Here is a 22,207-nt window from a genome sequence, read left to right as displayed (position 1 = left end):
ACCCCGAGGCGCTCCTCTCAGCTATTCTAGCTGTAGAGGAGTGCCTCGCAGCTGAGCACCCGTGGCACTAATAACAACAATAATAAGTAAATACACTAATGGAAAAACAAGCCAAATATTGGCAAAGACTCATCATCATCTTCTGTTGGCACACTCTGTAACTGTAATGACTCTTATTTTCTCAAGGAATAATCCACAACTTCTAAAGAGAAATGACTAAATAAGCAGAAGAATGAATTGTGTCTGACAGACTTGTTGATACACCCTTATTTTTCTGTCAGCTTCTCTGTTCATCATTCAATTGAAACCAGCAACCATCAGCAAACTAACTTCCCATGAACTGAGACTGCTGCAGTGAGTTTCCACCACTGCAGTGATGACTCAGGAAAAAAAATTACAAGCTTATTTATACAATAATGAAACACCTCAGGCCAGCGGCATATGGAAGTTACATCACAAACAAGGTGCTGGTGCTGCTGAATAGGGGAGTGATTATACCTCTACACACACTGTTATAACACGCTGTTTATCTATTGCAAGTGACATATTGTTACTGAAAGACCCTGGGAAAACAAATGAAAGTAACATGAAAGTGTTTCTCTCACTTTTAAAAAAAAAAAACAAGAAGTGACAACACCTGCAACATGTTTTCATAGAAGCTGAGGAACACAAAAAGAAAAATACACATAAAATCATAAAATGAAATAATATCCTTTGCATGAAAAATATGGAAAACTTTTTTACTTACTGACAGTTTCAAACATAATTTTCATCTATTTACATCTGTTCTATTGAGGCGTTGTGTTAACACATTAAACACTGATGAGTTTGCTATAATAAGGTGCTCCTCATTGCCAAGACAGTTTAAGAACTTGTTTGTCTAAAGACAGCTTGTTCTTACGTCTCTGCGTCGGTGAGTCAGAGCCGGAGACATATACTTTTCAGGTTATCTGTACGTCCTTCCGCCCATCCCAACGCAGTATCTCTGTAACACCTTGAAGGAACTTCTTCAAATTTGACACAAACATTCACTAGGACTCAAAGATGAACTGATTAGATTTGGTGGTCAAAGGTCAAAAGTCAGTGTGTTTTGAGACCTCACAAAACACGTTTTTGGCCATAACTCACAAAATCATTCACTAATTATGACACAATTTAACTCAAATGTCTTAAAGGATAGAATCAGGTGATGGTGTTTTACATCAAACAGGTCAACTTCACTGTGACATCATAATGTTCTGCAAAAACACCTCTGGTCATTATTCAACATTGTAGCTCAAGAAGGAGAGACTCTGACTATATTTCCTGACACTTGGCTGGTTAGTGGAGGAAACAACCATGAGGAGGTGATTGTAGTATAATTTTGATTTAAAGGAAACACTAACGACATTAACATTACCACAACAGTTCAAAGTTCAATGCAGCAAGAAGCAGGAGCAGGACAACAGAAAGGTTTTCAACATGCTAACCAAAGTTAATCAAAGCTAAGTTGGCAGCTGGGGCTGCATCGTCATCTTGATGTGAGCATGTGCAACAGTCCATAGCAGAATGGGCAATGTCAAGTAACACAAATTAACTCAAACATGTCCCAATGCTTGATTCAAAAGGAAAACTCACAGTCTCATTCACTACAGTTAATCTACACCAGCAGTCTACTGATATATGTAATGTACTTCTTGGATACACACAGTTTGTTTCTAGTGGGTGGCATAGAGACTGTGCATGGACAGCAAACCATCAATCACAATCATTCTTGATCAGTTTATCAAACAACCACAGCAGGCTCCGCCCCCGCTGGTCATTGACCACATCCTGAAAATGAGCGAGGGGGAGGAAAACACAGAGGGGGAAGATTTGGTTGCAGACAGAAAAGTAAGGTCAGTTGTATGGATTATTTCAGCTACAGGGGATGATGTTCAAGTCATGGTAGTCTGGTATGTATGTTTTCATATCGCAGAGGAAAAAAAAATACTGCAAAGTCAGTGTTTTCCAACATGGTGCAGCCCTGTGGTAATAATCCTTCATCGTGCAGGAAAACGGCACAAAACTACACAAAGTACAGAAGGTCAAAGTTGAACCTGGGAGAACAGTCTGAGTAATAACTTTACCGTCCGTTCCCGTTTCCTCTGCCTAATCATTTTGGAGGGAAACCCGAGTGCTGACCTCTCACGTTTCTCCTAACTTCAAACATCTTTTTTAAGATACCATCCCCTTTTCTGATATGTCAACAATGTATTAGGTAAGAAAAATGAACCAAAAGTTCCAGAAAGACAAAAGCATCTTACAACAGACAACCTTGAAGACATATTAGTTATTTTCAGGTTATTACAAAAAAATGTTCTTTTCCTGTATCGCAGGTTAAAGTCAGATGCCTGTTCTAATTGTTAGTTCATACTGACAGACGTCAGCATTGCAGAACATCAGCTAGCACAGCAGCATACTGTATCCTGACATCACAGAGCTCCATTAATCCATTACTCTTCTCTAGAGCTGAGTCAATTCATTAATTAGGAAATCAACAGAAAATTAATCTGCAACTATATTGAGAATCAGTTCATTGTTTGACTCATTTTCAGCCAAAAGGTTCCCACTTCTTGCTGCTTTTCTCTGTCACATAAGACAGTAAATGATGTTTATTTGGGTTTTGGACATTTGGTCGGACACAAGACAGAGCCATCCGAAATGACCAAAGGAGAAGAATACGAACACGCTGGATTTTCTGATTGCAGGAGGTGGTGACCTGATTTTGCTGCTATTAAAACAAGTGAATATTATCTCTTTTACATCGAAGGACACCCAGTTTCTTGAAAAGTTTCCCCAAATTAACGTTACATCCCATCGTGTATAGGTTTTTTTTGCAGAAATGTCTCAAATCACAGATCATTTTAAAAAAAGAGTTCATGAGGAGGAGAATCACGAGAACAGGTGAAACAGTGCAGAGTGCAGATCTCATTAGTGCTTCTAATATGGGAAAAGAAGTTAATTCATGTTACTGACGAGATAAGGTTAATGTGTCAGGACTGACAGTAGGCCTAGTCCTCGGCCACAAGTGGAAGGTGGCGGTGGAGCCGAGAGTACCAAGTATTTAGCAGTGTATTAACGGGTGTATTAAAGGCCGATGTTTATTTACGATGGTTCGTACAGCATAGTACCACCCCCGCCTAATTTGCGGCCAGGAAAAACCCTGTTTGTGCCTGGTCCAAGTCTCTCACAGCTGACTGAGAGCTCCAGCCCTGCAGTCATTACGCAGGTTTTTAACCAGACACTGCTACAGTCGACCATCAGGCATTAATGCTCTTATAATCCCTGTGCGGTAGTGACGCTGGGAATCTGTCAGGTTAAATAAAGCTGCTTCCACCACACATTTTTACTGGGAAATGAAGCCAGTGTGTCAACAGTCAGTCTGACTCTGTCCTATTGTCCAGAATGAATCAGAACATCTCACACATTTCTGCAAATAAACCTGCTGCAGTGTCAACAGCCTGAGCTGAGCAGGAGCTGCAATGAATCAAGGCAGGTTTGAAACATGAAAACAGAGGAGCTCTTTGGTTGAGCTCAGGGTACACCCCTGTTTATCTAACTGTCCTGCTAGGTGTCCGACCCAGACACAGCTGCCATGAGAAAACATGGCGTGCATGTAACAGCCCTGTTCAGCATGGCTCTGCAAACCTCGGAGGCCTGGGTCCTACTTCTTCACAGGATTAAAACTAACTGGGCCTGGGGCCAGATCTACAGCTGGATGGAACAACAAGCTACATCTGGTCTGTGTCCAAACGCTGCAGGAGCAGGAAGAAACCCACTCCATGTCAAACTACTGTGGAAATAAGCAACACAAGTGCACAGAGATAATTATACTTCTCCCAGCCACTGTTTAGATATATATTATATATTTAGATATATTAGGCTGAGTATCACCTTCATATCACTGAGCCACAGTGTTTGTCCCAGACAGACATTCTCAGGGTGCACAGTGTAGGGCTGGTAATTTAAGTCAGTCACATAACCCTTCTGATAATATACAAAGGCTGCAGCTAACATTTAGTTTGATTATTAAGAAAAGCTGTCCTGCAGAGTTTTAAGTCATGTTTACATTCAGTGTCACTTACTAAAACACAATGTGCAACACATTTCACATACACTGATTCCAAAAGCTGGGATGGCTGTTGTTGACTGTGACTACCTCGACACGACTACGATATCATTTTTAAAGCGCCGTGTTAAAACAAATCTCTCAATCTCTGTCCAGACTAACACACCTGAACACACATGTCACATGACCATTCACCTTCACTAGGCATGTGCCGGTGTAAAGCAGCAGCAGTTGGTTGTATAGAAAATCATCTGAACAAGGAAGAGCAAAGACAGTTGTAGCATTAAAATGCAAAATTGAACTGAACAAAGGCTGCTAGCAAAGACAACAAGGTCAGTAAGACTGTAATTCATTATCATGTTGTATTCACCACTGGTAGTCCAGGCTGATGAGAGCCAATCAGGAGAGACCGTGGGTGTCTACGTCATGGTTTCCAAAAGTCTTAGTTTCCATCCAGATTACAACACAACCCCAAAGTTTTCGAAATAAAACAGGGTTTCTGAGTCACTGTTTCTGCACTCTAAATCTCTGGAGTCGTATGGACGGGAGGAGGAAATGTAGCAAAAGAGATGAGTTGTAAAACAAAAACATAATAGTGTGGACGTAGCCTGGGTTTGAAGCCCTGCAGCCTTGGTGTAGCTGCACATGAACCAGTTCTCCACCTGAGCAGAAAAAGAACCACTGTCACCAGCTGCGACACAGTAGAGTTAGGGTCTGTCTTTGGGACCAGAGACCTGCCTGTAGACTGAACTTTCAAATTAAGACACTTACATATAGCACCTCATAAATAAATAACAACTACGTCCAAACAAATACTCCATATGAACTAAGAAAAAAGTGACATTGTTTGTGACACAATTTGTAAAAAAAACATTGTGGGTGAAGAATAGTGGCGAGACAAACAAATCAAAAGAAGCGTCAAAGTGGCGCAACCAGTCAGGACTTTCACAATAAAACCAGAGCACACAAACACATCAAGATTGTCCTTTGAGCTTTAGGCCAGATCGCCCACCCGCAGCTACACTACAGGGGAAAGTTGAGAAAGCTTCATGCAAATATTTTGGGAAGGACAATATCTTGTGATCCGATCACAGGTGGACAGTTCACACCTAGTTAAGCTGGGACGATATCCTAAATGTAATATCTTGATGCAGTCCAATCCAAATATTGTGATATACGATATAATCGTAGGGGCTGGGTATTTTATGTTTTTTAATAACATATAATGACATTTTTTGTATTTTATGCTTTGGTTGGCAGTTAGTCTGTCAACTGGTTCCCTCTTAACTCAGGCCAGCTCCTCCAAAATAAAAGCAATGCTGCCACTGAACAGCAGTTCAAAGTTTTATTTGTCACATACTGAGGTTCAATGTACAGTAAGCAAATAGAGAAATGACGGCCAGACTCGGCAACAGACCAGACTGTGAAAAACTGCAAAAATAAATTAATTAATTAAAAAAATTAAATATTATCGATGTTCAATATTATTAAATATCACAATATTTCCTGCCATCAGAGTTAGGTACAGCAGGGGGCTCTAGCAAACACTGGGCAAAAGGAAGGGTACATCGTGGTCAATCACAGGGCAGATGCACAACAACCGTTCACCCTCACAGTCACACCTACAGCCGATTTAGAATCACCACTTAACCTGCATGTCTTTGGACTGTGGGAGAAAACCTGAGCACCCAGAGGAGACCCACGCAGGCACCAGGAGAACATGTAACCTCCACACAGAGACGCCCCAGGCAGCCGGCAGGTTCACACACAGAACCTTCAGCTGACCACTTCACCATCACTGTGACACCGAACAGGAAATAAATACTTTGAATAGATTTCATATGAACACAAGCATCAACTTTGTCCCTGCATTTTACTTCCCCCTCAACTCATCTTGAAGACATTTTATTCCAACAGGGACCAAGGTCATTTCTATAGACAAACGTTTGGCAGGAGAATTTCCAACAGACCAGACTGCATTTCAGAAGCTTTCTAATTGACCACAGGTCTCTTTGGTTTGGTTTTTACAGAAGCTGATTTGGTTTGTTTGGATCTCTGGAGCTGAGCTAAGTGGGGTGAATCCTAAAAAGGAGGTAGGCTGATGTAACAGTGAACAGCACTGCTGAGGCTGCTCATCAGACTGCATTTGGACCAGCAGGAAAATACCTTTTAATATGACTGTGCTGCAAAAAGGACACAGAACTAAAACAAAGTGTCAGGGGAGCAGAGAGGAGATGACTGATAGCTACTGACTCCAGGCCAGAAAGCTTTCCTCTGTCTCATACCAACTGGAAGAACAGACAAATGCACCAATGAACCAATGAATAAATGATCTAAATATATACAACACCATCACTGGGTATTTCAAGGTCACTTAAAATAAATCCCATATCTTCATAATGTCATAACATCGGAGGTTTTTGGTTCGGAGGCAAAGTCAGTGACACTGAGTGAAAGAACATGCTGCAGTCACACTGAGCCGTACCAGTATGTGACTATGCAGAGCAGAGGCGATGACTTATCAGAATACTGCGACTATCATCCCCAAACAATGCAGATACTGCTGCTCACAGGTGCAGAGAGATGGAGAGAAGCAGGAACACGATCACTGCATTCCTGCCACATCTGTCCTCACAGCAGTGTACAGCACTACACCTCTCAATGCAACTTTACAGCTTATTTATACACATATATGATGTATTCTTGTCCTGTCAGTCACAACTGGAGCAGAAACTGCTGCATCTCTTTGATGCATTCATAATAATATATGAAACCAATCAAGACATGAAAAGACTTTATAACAAGATCTGTGCCCAATCAATGTAAGGCCGCTCGATTATGGCAATAATGATGATAACAATTATTTTGGCTGATATCATCATTGTTCAACACGATTACTCATCGACTTTGGAAACATCATGTATTTATTGAACTTAGGGATACCGCCATCATGTTTTTTTTTTTACCGCCGATACCGATATCGTCATCTATGAGTGAGACCGGCCGACCCACAGCTGACACCGATCATTTTTGCCATGCATTGCAGATGGTACATGTTACAGCAGTCTCACGCACTTTGTAAAAGTTCCACACGGCTAACATCTTGTTTTGTTGTGGTGGCCTGTCGCGCACCGTCACATTAAACAATGTGACGTTCTTCTCTCAGCCACAGACACCAGAGTGTTAGCCACAGGTGATCGGTTTTAAGGTGATCGCTGACTAGAAGAATGAATTCCCATCTACTGACCACGGATTTTCAATGAGAATCGGCAGATCAAACGGGACATCACCAATCGAACTCATAAAAACTTGTCTTTTTAATAGTGGATTTCCTCGAAATACAGTAGTATAAAATAAAAAAGGATCAACTATGTTTTAGAGCACTTCCACAACATACTGAAAACACCACCGTATAGCAAATCTTTCACAGTATGGGAAAAGCAAGTGTTTCCAAACAGCTAGATTGGTTTCACCTTTCTTGACCAAAGGCGTTTTCCATCATCCTGGCTCGAGCTAAACTAAACTAATGCCACAGCCTGGCTGAGAGGGAGTCTGAGCTTTTAGAGAAGTGTGAAAAAGGAAAGGGGTGCGCTGGATTCATAACACAAGAGAAATGAAGAGCGTATTGCAAAACAGAAAGCAGCACAATGATCACTTTATCTTGATTATCTTGTTTTTATAATCATTGGAAGCCAAAATCGAAATTAAAAAAATCAATCATCCAATCATAGATTGGATATGCACACTCATAGAAAAATCATTAGACAGAAAATTAATCTGAAACTATTTTGATAACTGGTTAATCATTTAAATCAAAAATCCCTCGTTCCACCCTCTCAGATATACAGTCTCACTGCTCTTATTTGTCTTCAGGGAGAGTAAACTGCAGATCTTTGAGTTTAGGACTGACATCAGATGGGTATTTTTCACCATTTCCTCACATTTTATGGACCAATCTATTTATCAAGATAATAATCTGCAGATTATTCAACAATAGAAATAATTATCAGATGCAGCCCTGTATTTGTCCCTTTTTTGCTTTTTTTGTATTAGCAAAGAGCGACATTCAAAGCCTTCAGGTAACATGCTTCTCCACTTTAACTGTAACTATTGTTTTCTCCATTTGAAATGACAAACATCTCCAGCAGCAGATTATATAAACTGCATGTAATTAAAGTTAATCATGTAAGTAACTTGGCTGCCGTCTGGTTAATGTGCTTAGCTGGTGTGGTCCCGACTGCAGAACCAAAAAGTTTCATTTACGCTGATCGTGACTCCATGACCACAGGTGAACTGTGTGTGTGAACAGTTCAACAACAGAGTGGTGAGACTTCTCCACTGAAACGATCCTGCTGATCTCATCACACCAGTTCCCCCGATCTTATGTGACAAAGAAGTTCTGCAAACTCCCCTCTGTATTTCATCATATCAAACACATATTCTGTCATCTCCTTCTCAGGTTACCAACTACAGCTATTGAGCAATACACTGCCTCTTGAGTTATTTTTTACTTTAGTAACAGTTGATGAAAGCTGAAAAACAAATGTTGAGAAGTGGATTTACAATTCTACTCATCATCTTTAAGCAATTCTGTGTTCGATCTGACCAGGCCATCTGTGAAATATGTGACATACAGGGATGTTTTATATATATATATATATATATATATTGTTGCTTGAAGCTACATTTCTGTTGGTTTCACCACTATCTATTTTGTATTTAATGGTCTCTTTAACGTCTTTTCCTGTTGGTCTCTGCTAAAGGAGGGATTGAGAGAGGAGATGCTTGTGTACAATTGTTTGTGGACTTAGATTCAGGAAGCAGATCTGATGCTTCATTCAGACTGGGCAAAACTCAAATCCCTGCACACTGACACACGCTTAACACCTGTCCTGCAGAACTGGTGCTGGCATTATTTGTGTGATAGTTTAACCTAATGACTAACTCTACTGTGTGCCCTTTACATTACTGATTACTGAGGACTGTTGCAGATTGACTACTGGTAATGAAATGAGAGCAGCTGTGTTACAGCTTTGATTTGCCTTTATAAGCTTGGTATGGCTTCAATAAGACTTATATAAGAACTGCCATTCTCTCAGGATCAGCAGCATGTTTTGCTATATAAAAATAACCTTGACAGCGCTTTGAATACCAGTGTAAAATATACTGGCACGAATGCAAATAGGGTTTTTTTGACCTTTTGATCATTTGTTAGTTTGCCCTGTGTCCATCATAAAGGTGAGAGCTGAACTGAGAGCATTAACAGCATTAATGGATCAAAGGTTGCAGATCGGACGCAGATCGGACTCTCAGTCACCCAGTGACCCCAGCAAACCCTGACTTTCGACCGCGGGCAGCGTTAACTAGGAGCTGGGTCAGCATCTGAGAACAGACGGAGGGTTAGCAGGCGCATAGATTAACCCGCTCAATAAATGATGACTCAGCCGATTGCCTTTTGTCTCCTAAACACATCCCAAGCAGCTGGAGAAGACAGACATCCAGACACGCAGGGCCCGCGTAGACAGCAGCTCAGTACAGCTTGATGTGACTGAGGTAGTAACCCGCAGAGCAACAAAACAAACCTAGCTAATTTTGCTAGCTAATGCTGGTGTCTAGTTGCTTGATTTGCGGACGTAACAACTGAAGCAGTTCCTGTCTTCCTGTTGTGGAACAGCGGGAGGGAGAAAGGCAAGGAGGCCATCACCAACCAGTGCCATAAGAACAGTAATAACCGGTAGAAAACTGGGCAGACATCCAATTGTACGTCAGTGGCTGCCTCGTTAGCCTGTCAGCTAGCTAGTGGCTACCGGAGAGCAGCAGATTTAACGTGAAGCTAACTCACCTCATATTGGATGTACTGTTTTCTCCACTCCGGGGTGATGTGCGCTGAGAGATGCTCCGTGAATTTCATGGTGACAGTCTTGGTGGTCCCCCCTCGGCCGCCTCTACAGTAACCAGGACCGGGTCGGTTCAGTTGAACAGAAGGGGGTTTCTGCCGTGATGGTTCACCAACGTTCACACTGGAACTCTCATCCGAAGATTACGATCGGGCAGCTCGGTCAAACACACAGAGATGCCCTTTTTGTCTTCACGTTAACCGCGATAGTTACCGGCACATATTTCTGTCGTTTGAGACACATTCGACGGAGGTAGAGTCACATCTTAGCCACAGAACAATGCTTCAATTTTGCTTCAATCTCAAGCGCCAATGTCGCAAAATTAGCGTTTAGTTTCTGGTTCACAGGCTCCCAGTGTTGGCGCTAGCTGGGTCTTGCTATCTCCCCCCTCCTCCTCCTCCTCTCTCTCTCTGTCGTTCAGCCTCAGCTCTCTCCACCTCCCGTCTCCTGCGGCGTTCAAGTGCAATTGGAAATATTTAAACGAGTCAAACCTGAGGGCAACCGTTAGTGGGTGTGCGGCATTCCTTAGGAAACTGGTCGGTTTTAAACTTAATGAGCTTGCTGTCATAGAAGGAGGAGGGCTGAACTATACAGTCAGTGCATCAGCACAGGAACAGCTGTCATTTGATGCTTTACTCACACATTACTGTTCCTGTACATCAACAGATGGGGGGGTTTTCTTATTCACTCTGCTGGATTTTGCTTGTGCTTTAACAAAGATAATTTTGTTGAACTTCCCCTCAGACCAAAAAGACCAGAAAATTTTCAAATCTAAAATGAAGGCACCTTTAAACAACGAGTTAGCCTACCCTCGGGTCCTCGAACGGCTTCCACCAGCATCTCTATCCTTCATGCGTTTCATTAAATCTAGATAGATTTCCCTAGATGTTTTAACCCTAGCCAATATGACAAAAAGTGAATCAATAAAGAATGCATCCTCAGCGTAGTATTCTGTTCAGGCCTGGGTCTCTGAGAAACATTTCAACATGGAAAAATCAGTTTAATTTCATCTCTTTGATGCTGTTTCCTCTCAACTTTGTTTATGCATTGTACATCAATGAACAAACATTATATATTCCAATAACACCTGAATGCCACATATGTGACGTTGCCAGCCACCTTTGGGAGAAGATGACGTAGATGTTGATTGTCTTTTCTCTGTGTGTGTGTGTGTGTGTGTGTGTGTGTGTGTTTGTGGAAAGTTTCCATCACATATCCTCTATGTGTTTGTGTTTGACTTGGTGAGAATCGAGTCACAAGATCCGTAAATAAACACACATGGAAAAATGAAGCAGAATGATATATACCTGACAATAACCTCACACTCACTCATGATTTATATATTGTTTTTTTGTGTTGTTTTGTTTTGTTTGGTTTTTTTTTTTGGAGGGGGGGGGGGTCGGAAGAATGAAAATATAGCAATGGAGAACAATGAAAATATCCTGTAGGAAGTGATGACAATAACATCACATGCACAGGTTCAAAGAATAGAAGTCCAACAGAAACCTACTCCCCACTGTAACAAAAAGTTTCCTAGAAATATAAAACATGACTGCAGCTTTGTTCTTAGCTTTAATCCTTTGACACACTGGTCGTAATTTAAATACTTTAAGTCCCGGACCAAACAAAACTCACGCAGCCATGGGTAAGTACTGGGACTGTGCCTCTGAAGGAGGACCATAATACATGTTCCCATTGTGCCTTTAGTAAAGCTATGACTGATTTGTCTTCTACTTACTGAATATAACACATGTAACCAATTCTTTTACATACACATCCATTTCACATACTTGTCTTCAACAACCTGCTATAAATAAACATTTATTTATTCGTTTTTTATCTTTTCATTGTTTATATATTTGCACTTGTGCTTATTGCTCAACTTATTTTGATTCTTGTCTGTAATCACTACAACTTATATGTATATATTATTTAATTTTACAGAGACTGTTGTGTTATTTGGAGTGGGAGGGAGGTTCTTAATTAATGTTTGAATGTTCTGTTCACTATGTCAATTTAGAATGAACAAAAGTGAATGAAGGTCAACTTGTTAAGAGAATCTAAATTTTTTTTCAGTGGCAGGACATTTGATGATCTAACTCTCTGGACACTTTCTGACATTTCTGTAAGTCATACAGATGTTGTTGTTGTTGTTGTTGTTTTCTAAGTCTCATGAGAGAACAGCTGCCAATTCAGTTATTTTCAAGGGGGGTGTTGGTGATCAGAATAATAGCCCCCTCTGGTGTTTGATTGTGACATTGCAGCCCTTATGTTAGGCTCTCTGAACTGTAAAGCTGGGTTTATACTTGTGCGTAGGTTTAGGGCTGAGTCTGCCTTGTGTCTGCATCACTGTGACACCAACACACCAGTTGGTGGTGGGGTTTCTAAACCACTGTGTGTGTACTTCAAATAACGGTGAGTGTAACTGAATGGATCATGTTGAAGTTGGAGCCAATACATATTTAACAATAGTTTCTTTAATTGGAATGACGGTGCTACGTCACAATAAGACTCCGCTTATAAAAGATTTATAGATGGTTTACAAGCAGTTTATTAATCAGCTTGTTAACACTTTATAAATCGTTTATAAGCTGTTATTACACATTAGATAAATAGCCCAACAGCGACAGCCTCATGTCTCATCAGTTACTGAGCTCTCTTTGTTTTCTCCATCATCAGCATTTGTAGCTGCTGCTTCATCACGTTTGTTCAGTTACTAGCAATGAAGCACTGTCAGCATCTTAATGGTCAAACGCTTTCATCTGGCAGATCACGTGATCACATCACATGAGCAGATTCATCCTCTAAGGTCTTGGCAGTGTTGGTAACCTCGACCTGCTCTCAGCAGCCGTCCTCTCTCTAATCACAGCTGTTGATCAGATTGTTCTGCTCAGTGGAGATCAACATGCAGATGCTTTTCACTGATTGGTCTCTTCTTCAGGACTTTAGCATCCAGGTAGAAGACAGGTGGGAACCTTCCTTTACCTGGTGAACTGCCCACCCCCCCCCATCCTTTGTCCCACTGTTCACATCTCTGTGATTCTCCCTCCATCATCTTCATGTTTCTTCATCTCATCTTTACAACCATTTATTTATCACTTACAAACATTTATAACTGGTAAAAAGGTTGAAACACATCATCATTTATCAATGAGTTGCTATTTAAACTGGTAGCACATTAATAAATGATGATGTGTTTTACACGCTACAAACAGGGGTCCTTTTTTACTAGTTATAAATGGTAGTAAGTCATTAGTAAGATTAATGAGTAGCAGAGGTGGACAAAGTACACAACTTCATTACATCAGTCAAAGTAAAGATACTTCTGATCAAATACGACTCTAATACAAGTGAAAGTTGTTCAGTCAAAATATTCCAAAAAAATGTTTTTCCATCAACTCATTATTGTATTTTTCCACATTTACCACATTACAGCACTGACTGACTGCTGACTGACTGACTGACTGACTGACTGACTGACTGACTGACTGAATGTAGAACCTGTAGAATAAAACACTTGTAGAATATGACAGAAAACATATGAAAATGGCCATAAAAACACAATTGAATCAACAAAACGACGCCAACTACAGGCTGTTTGTTCTGGAAATAAACATTTAATACCTTGACATGCTTTCTGAAGTTGGACAGCAAATTTCTGTAGAGTGATGAAGTTTGGTCGTGTTAAACACAGCAAACATTTAAAAACGAATGGAATTTTTATTTAATTTGAACATTTTAAACATGGACTTGAAGCATCTTCTGCTTCATCTTTATCTAGTAGCCATCGTTAGGACAGTGCCATGTTCAAACTGAATGGTTTAAACATGGTTTTTCTCCTGTGATGATATTTGTCCTTTAAGTGTAGTGGAGTCAAAGTCATAAGTTTCCAAAAAATAATAATCAACTGAATCACAGTACTCCAGTAAATGTACTTTGTTACTGTCCACCTGTGATGAGTGGTAAGCATTAACTTGATCTTGCCAAATAGTAATCTGCATCAATGTATGAAAACTGCGTTATAACTTGTTTATAAGAGTTTATTTATGAGTTATAAACTGTTAATAAACTGAATCAAAAACCTAATTATAAACCATTCATAAATCCTTAATTAGGGTAGAGAATGTGTTTGACCACTGAGCTGATTGAGGCAGTAGTGGGAGTTTTCTGGGCTTGTGCAACGTCTGAGAAACACGGACCAGACGCGCTACCAAGCCAACCAATGACAGTGGTCTGTGTCCCCGCAATGCATAGTTGTATTTTTAGCGAGGTGCCTGCCACACTAATAGCAGCCTTTACAAACAGATCCATGGAGTTTGTCAACTTTGTTTTTCCAGTTCTACGACTCTGAGAAAGTTATTAGTTATGTAACTTCACCTGCTCATCCAAGTGCTCAATGTGTCCAGAATATTTAGTCCAGACAGCATTTCTCTGCCCTTTAATGTGAAAACAGAGAAAAAAATGAAATGGCAATTTATAATGCATAGATGTATATCATTTTATATACACACATATATATATATATATATATATATATATATAATTTTAAAGGAAACATTTTTTAAAAATGGAAACTTTTTTTCACTCATTTGGTTCAAATCTTATGAAACGTTGTAAATGTCTTAAGATCGACAGACAAACTGTCAATCCAACACCTTTAAAGCAGGTCTGAGGTCAGTCACCATGTGAGCCTGTTGTGCCACCTAGAGGTCAAGACACAAGCTGTTTCTTATTATACTGTATGTCACTGCATTTAGGCATAACTGCTCTCTAACACTGTATAAACATGTATGGAGTTAAAAGCTGACAACAATAACAACATAACAGCCACTATAGTAGAAACAATTTTTCCATGTTTTTTGACACAAAACTAAACCAAAAATAATAGGAAAAGAAAAAACTAAAAACAAGAATGCTCCTGTCTTTAGAAAAAAATATGGACATAATAATGATAATAATAATAATAATTAAAAAACTCTGGAATTGTCCACAGAAATCATTTCTCCACAGGATCATCTGTTAAATGTAAATCATTAACATCATTAAAGAAGAGCCTCCATTTTTTCTATTACTCCTGTTTAGGTTATTCTTTCTACTGGAAGCTTTGATAATATTTCTCTCATCCACTGAGCCATGCCTGGTGTGTCAAAGTGTTTCCATAAGTGTAACACATATGTAACACATTTTAAAACCAGCTGACATCTCTAAATGCTTGTTCATTGATATCATCGTTATAATTCTCTGGATTTCAGCCTGACAGAAATGATTCAGGGTCAAATTATTTGTTTTGAAATAATCTTTGTTGATTATAACACTCATCCATTGCCAAATATAAAGAAACCATGTTCCTGTGGTTTCTCTACATTTTGTGCACACGTCAGGTAGATTTTTCATTATATGGATTTAATTCCACTGGTGTTACATATGTTCACATTACAAGCATTTATAGACTGAGTAAGAGCAGTAGTGCAAGCTGAAATCTCTCATTGCAAGTTTTATTTCCAGGCTTTCAAAGTGTAAAGTTATTCAGACTCTCCTGCTGCCATGGCAACAGACGACGACCTCTGTTACCTGACAGGTCACTGTGGACTTCACCTCTCTAAACAGACTGTCACACTGTAAACACATGCTGTGCTGGCTGCCTCATCATTAAGTTACTTTTGAGCATGTAACTGGACAAACACAGAGAAACGCAGTGTTAGATTACATAACATTGTGTGAGTGTGTTTGTAAGTGTGTGTGGCTGGACATGAGCGGGTGTGTGTATACATGTACATGTGCATAAAGCACAACTCTAAACAGACACACTGAGTGTAGCGGATGTGACTTCCTGCCTGTGGAAACACGCAGCCATGGAGGACTAAATGTAGAGCAATCATTACTGAGGATTAACAGGCAGCCGGGGTCAGATTAGGCTGCTCGTCTTTTATAACCAGGCTGTTTACATGTAAACTAGCTGCTGTGTGCACTTCAAAACAAACAGGGAATACGTGTCTCACAGGAATAAACTCAGACAGATTTCTGCTCGTCCACCTCAAACTCAATGAGCTGCAACAAGTGTTTCCCTCATGTTAAACAGCCAATTAAAACTAGAATCACCTCCTGGTGGTTGTCTGCCTCCTCCACTCAGACTAGTTTCAGGTTACATCCCTGTTTATCCAGAGTCAGAGAAAATATGATCCATCCGTGTGAAAGTTGGTCATAATTGCTGTGAGGTCTTGAGTAATGGCTAAAAAGTGTTTTGTGAGGTTATACTGACCTTGACCTTTGACCTTTGACCACCGATGTCTAATCAGTTCATCCTTGAGTCCAAGTGAATGTTTGTACCAAATTTGAAGAAGTTGCGTCGAGGTGTGACTGAGCTATTGTGTCAACAACCTGAAAAAAAATATTCCTCTGGCTCTGATTGACAAAAGCTCCAGTGACAGCTCAGTGACAGTCCACAGTGTTAGCAGAATGCAACTACAGGCAATCAAGACACAGCTAATGACCACATCAGGCTGTCAGACACCACAGCTGGGATTATTTATTCATCAAGAACCGCCGTCACTCAGCATGATGTCATTATTTATCTCACTTGTTTAGTGCAGGTTCTTCCTCTGCTACATGAGCATCCAGCACAAATAACACGGTTCCCATGTTTATATATTGATATTACTTCATTTCTCAAAAGAAAGTGTCTTTTTTGTATGTTATTGTTTGTTCGTTTGTTTCTGTCATTCTTTTTTCTTTTCTCTTTGTTTTCTTTCAGTCTTTTTATTTATCTGTTTTACAGTTATTTTGACCTGAAGCTTGATGTGCTACTTGTTATTATACTTACTATTATCAATCTGAAGCTCAATAAATAAAGTTGGGGGGGGGGGGACAAGGCAAAACTGAGTAGTATAATGATGCTACCTTCTCTGTTTGTTGATGGACTCCCTTATTGTTTTTAATAATTCATTATAGGTTTATGTTCTAACCACAGTGAGACTAATGGCCTCCAGCCAGCCAAGAAAAAAACCTCCTATGTATGTGTGAATAAGGATTTCTAGACAACTGCAGAAACTGACGGAGGACTCCAAAGATAGGAAAACTGCTTCTGTTTCAGTTTACAGTTTAAAATGTAAAGGGCTGCTCCAGGAATTTAGCATCACATTTCCACAAAGTTTGCAAGCTTAGAAAGACACGTTAAAAAAATGGTCAAAATCAAAGCAGCAGAGGATTTAACATAATGTAATATAACAATACTGGATCATACATTCCCCATCATGCAACACAAATACATATTTTGTTTGGGTATCCCTGCCAAGAACACCCACATCTTCAATGTGTAATGCAAGAAATAACATTAATGTCATCACTATGACATCATTGGGGTTCATTTCTCAGACTTGACAAAGCTCCTCCGGAGGCACACGAGACACAAGTGGCCCTTTAAAGTTCTCCTGGTGTGTTTTTAAAGCAGGTACCATAATGCCTGCATCACTATTTTCATGCCAAGAAAATAGAAAAATTAATTAATATATAATTTTGTTTCATTTGTCTTCAGTCATTAGAGGTTTTTACTCTTACCCTGGTGTCATGGAGTCCCAGCCTCTTAACAGTTTTTAAAAAACAAAATCACTTCTCATAATAATAAAATTGTTTTATTTGTCCTCAAACATCAAAGAAAAACACTAAGTACATTTAGACATTACATAAATACACAGATAATAAACAAAACTGAGTATACAATTTAAAATAATTTAAATTATGAGTTAATATATCAAATCTGAATATGTTTAGAACTGAGGTCCTGAAGTACATGTGCTCATCAGAGGTAAACAAACAGGGAAGAAGAACTCTGATCTTTTACTTAAGTAGAAATAGCAATACAATGTAAAAATATAAAGGTAAAGCAGTATTAACATCAAAGTATACTTAAAGTACCACCATGCAAAATGTCCCATCTCACTGGATTATAATAATTGATGTATTAATGTCTGAGCATCAATTTAATGCTGCAGTTGGTAAAGGGCTAATTCAGCTTAATCCAATAACAATACATTATAAGTTATTTACATAACCTGTGATAATATAAATACATAAAGCACACACTGGTATGCATTTAAATATACACACAGCAGCTTTTAGTCCTTTCATTGTGGGGCAGCGAGGCTCCTCTCTTGGCATTCACCGCGTGCCTTAATTGACAGATTTTAAATCAAGGTCCACTGTGAACACTGTGAGAGAAGCCCAGAGTCACACAGAGACAGAGACAATAACCTTGAGGGAGAATGTCTGAGGTTAAAGCCGCTACACATCTCCTGTGTTTCTGCTTACTGCGTGTATTTCTCTGAAAAACAGTCCTCTCAACTGAATATCTCATTAGCAAATTGAAGTGTGCAGCATCAACTGTCCAGCAGCAATGTGTTTCTGAAAATCTGTCACAACTGCCTCAGTATAAAAATAACTGACTTTAAAGTCTTTAAAGGAAAAAATTGACTAAATTTAAAATTGTCAGAAAAGCTAAAACACACTTCCTCACAGATGATATTTAAAGGTCATGCATATACCTGCTGACCATCTTCCTTTTACTCTATAGTTTATGGCATCCACCAACTGTTTACACCTCTCCACCCTGATACACAGTCTTCTTCAGCGGTGAAAATCATGCACACACCAACCATATATTCCATCTTTCTTTTTCATGACATGTCAAGGACACATCAAGCAGGCAGCCATTACAGAGTTTGCAGTTTCCTGGTCTGCAGAGCTCTAAATGAGGCTAAAACCAGATTTGATGGAGCCCAATCAGAATGTAAACACATGGAAACTGGAGCATTTCAATCACTTTATGATAATGATAAAGAGATTTTCATGCACCAAAGTCTGAGAGAAGGATGTTTTTATAGAAACTCCTTCCTCTTTCCTTGTGCCAAATGGTAACACAATCATTTTCCTCATGATAAGAAAACAAAAACTAAAATGATCTATTCATAATGATGATATTAACATTTCCGTATGCTATAAATGAATGTGGTGGATTCTAATAAAACCTAAGCATAGCATACTACATGTAGTACAGTCCTATAAACACACCGCTGAGTAATACAGACACATTGTCCCTGCTGGAATATTGTAGTGAAGACAAAATATGTATGTATATATATATATATATATATATACATATTTTGTATAAAGTCAGAATAAAGTCAGAATAAAGGGACTATTGAAAAGTACAGACAGAACACACGTCCCTCCTGGAATGTTATATAAGAGACATTTTTTTTTCATTTCACCCCTCCCGACATTAAATGGAGCCGATTATTACAGTATGTAGGCCGGGCCATGCACCATTAGCCTATATGCTCCATCAAGGCCTGAACGGCCACATTCTGCCAAACAATAAGAACACAGAATAAGCAGAAAGCAGCGAGCAGATTTACACAAATATATGAGTTTAGAGTGGGAATGCTCCGTTTGGTGCAGGCTACCTCAGTCTACCTTGCGCACAAAGACAGCCTCTCATCGTAAGACACCGTTTAAAATAACTGGAATGAATTGCCTAAATATGCAGAGCGTCGATATCCGCAGTAGATGCTCGTCTCCTTGTCGCATTATCTCCTCCAGGATCCATCCCGAAGCCTCCACATCCTCCCTCTTCTCCTCTCCTCTTCTCTCCATATCCTTTCATGCAGGACAAAAAAAAAAAAAATTGTTTCTGATGGAAAAAATAAAAACAAATGTGACAAATCTGAGGCGCAGGATCTGGTCTGTCTCTTCGTCCCACTCACTGGATGACAAAAAATGATCTTGGATAATTTGTTTAATATTCGAGACGGATTTGTTAAATGAAATCAAAGTGTTTGGATTCATCCTCCCGGACGGTGCGGACGGGCGGGCGGTGGATTACGCACAGGAGAATGCTTCAAGGATGAGGCGGGGTGACGTCACCATGCAGACAGATGCTCTCTCTCTCTCTCTCTCATCCCCCACCACCGCCACTATCACCCCTCCCCCTCTTTGCCCTTGAGACCGGGATAGGCCTCCTGTACAGCTGATGCTGCCATTTAGGTCTGTCACTTTGCTCCGTTTCCCCGTTATTCAGCATTTTCGGTTTACAGGGTCACATTGTTCTTCTTTATATCCCACACAGCAAAGTGAATCACCACACTAGGGCCGCATACTTGTTTTCTTCTGGCCCAGTATACACCCGGTTCCACTGCCCGAAGCTGGCCCATATACATGGTTGTCAGATGCTGCTTCTCATCTGGACCAAATGTCAGCCAGCTGTTGTCAATACAGGATGATGACAGAATTTGCCCAGTCGGCGGAGTATATGGGCCAGACTATGTTGTGTTAAAGAGACAACTGATAAGAACTGATGTAATATACTGCATAATACTGTGGGATTAAATTTGCAAAGAAATGTGGAATCACACAAATAAACTGAAACCCAGAATTACTACCATTCAGAAATAGGCTGTAACAGAAAGCAACAATGGGAAATTTAAAGAAATAAAATCACAGTTTGGGTAAAGTTCCAGGGGCAGAGATTCTCTCTACTGTTCTTCTATTGGTCCGATAAACTGCTATATCCTCAAAACCTGACAACCCATGAGGTTAGCTTTCAAATAGGCTAGCTAACTGCTGAGGTTAGCTTTCCGATAGGTTAGCTAACTGACGTGGTTAGCTTTCCGATAGGTTAGCTAACCGCTGAGGTTAGCTTTCCGAAAGGTTAGCTAACTGCTGAAGTTAGCTTTCCGATAGGTTAGCTAACTGCTGAGGTTAGCTTTCCGATAGGTTAGCTAACTGCTGAGGTTAGCTTTCCGATAGGTTAGCTAACTACTGAGGTTAGCTTTCCGATAGGTTAGCTAACTGCTGAGGTTAGCTTTCCGATAGGTTAGCTAACTGACGTGGTTAGCTTTCAGTCAGGAGAACTCAGAAGCTGAAATTCAAGTTTATTTGTCAGTTTTCATCATTGCTAACATCAGATTACCTTCTGGAAAATACGTAAAAGTGTCTACAGCACTCCAAAGTACTGCTAACCTGTTTGCTAGCTGTGATTTTACATGCAAATCACATTTCTTTACATTTGACATTTTAGCTCTTTCTTATATTTTTGAATCATAGCATTTCTGGCTCCAGTTTATGTCGGCTGGTTAGTGATTCCAGATTTTTTTTCACGTTTTTATAAAATAGAGTTTGTCATTTCTGCCTTGACAACCAAACAGCAATAAGTGGAGTAAGATTAGATTTACAGATGACATGGACTGTATTATTGGCTCCTATTTGTCCTGACTTGGATTTATATCTTCAGATCTGGATTTGATGTGACTTGGCCTGGACTTGAGATTTGTGCCTCAGATCTTGAAGCTGACTGTGCACATGCCCAGAGTTGATTTGGTCACATGTCTGACGTGTTCTGGTGTTTCAAGAGGTACTGTATATGTCGGACACCATTGTTGTCATATAATTATGTCTATATTATGACTTTGTCTCACACAAAATAAACTCTTATCATTCACTTAGTGTATTAACGTGCATCACATCCCTCCTGACAGATTTATCTGTGGCTTTATTGGACCAATATATTGTTGCTCTCAAGGTTTACAGTACAGTTACAGATTTCTGTCTTTCAAATTACATGTTGTGTTCTCCACTTTGCTTTTGAGTATAAATAATAAAACCTCCATCGCAGTTTCATGTGAGCTATGTCCTCTCATTAAAGCGTTTACTTTGCGTTGTTGCACGGCTGCACCATATTTGTGAAGTTCTATTAATATCACTACAGTTTCTATTGATGCCATCCTCCTTCCTCTCCTTGTGATGGATTTGTCTGTGACCGATGACTCTGAGGTCAAGGTCAGGGTCAGAACACAGACCAGCAGCTGGTTTCTCAAAGACACTTCAACTGGGACTTTACCAAACTGTGGCATGTCACTGTGACAGGGCAGCAGCTTCCCAGTAACATGGTGTAATGGTTGTAAGATTACCCTTTCTTCCCTATGGTGAGTCTGCTGCTGTCCTTCACTCCTGAGGAGCCAGATCTTCTGAATGTGATTTCGTGTAAACGGACGTTTCTGCAGCATGCTTTGAGAACTGATCCACTCTGACTTCTGAGGGTGAATGTGGTCTTTGAAAGCCGCGGTGCTCCAGGCTCTGAGTAAATGCTAGAGGACTGGGAGACAGTCCAGCACTGAAAAGCTGGAGTGGCCGCTCTGATTGAGGATTGTGTCACAGTGATAACCCTGTC

General features: G+C 40.0%; 1 protein-coding gene across 1 annotated transcript in view; it reads right to left on the bottom strand.

The window, feature by feature from the left end:
* The window catches only part of LOC111648378 (solute carrier family 53 member 1), a 59,676-nt gene extending 49,263 nt beyond the window's left edge, over positions 1-10,413 (bottom strand). Inside the window, exon 1 of the mRNA XM_023398235.2 lies at positions 9,933-10,413. Coding sequence (XP_023254003.1) covers positions 9,933-10,001 — 69 coding nt within the window. The 5' untranslated portion in view covers positions 10,002-10,413. The remainder of the gene's footprint in view (positions 1-9,932) is intronic.
* Positions 10,414-22,207: the final 11,794 nt, after the last annotated feature.

This window comes from Seriola lalandi, unplaced genomic scaffold, assembly GCF_002814215.2.
Source record: "Seriola lalandi dorsalis isolate HSWRI2012SDOR001 ecotype SW California unplaced genomic scaffold, Sedor1 jcf7180002054981, whole genome shotgun sequence".
In the NCBI taxonomy this organism is placed as follows: Eukaryota; Metazoa; Chordata; class Actinopteri; order Carangiformes; family Carangidae; genus Seriola; species Seriola lalandi.
This window is presented reverse-complemented; position numbering and strand designations above follow the sequence as displayed.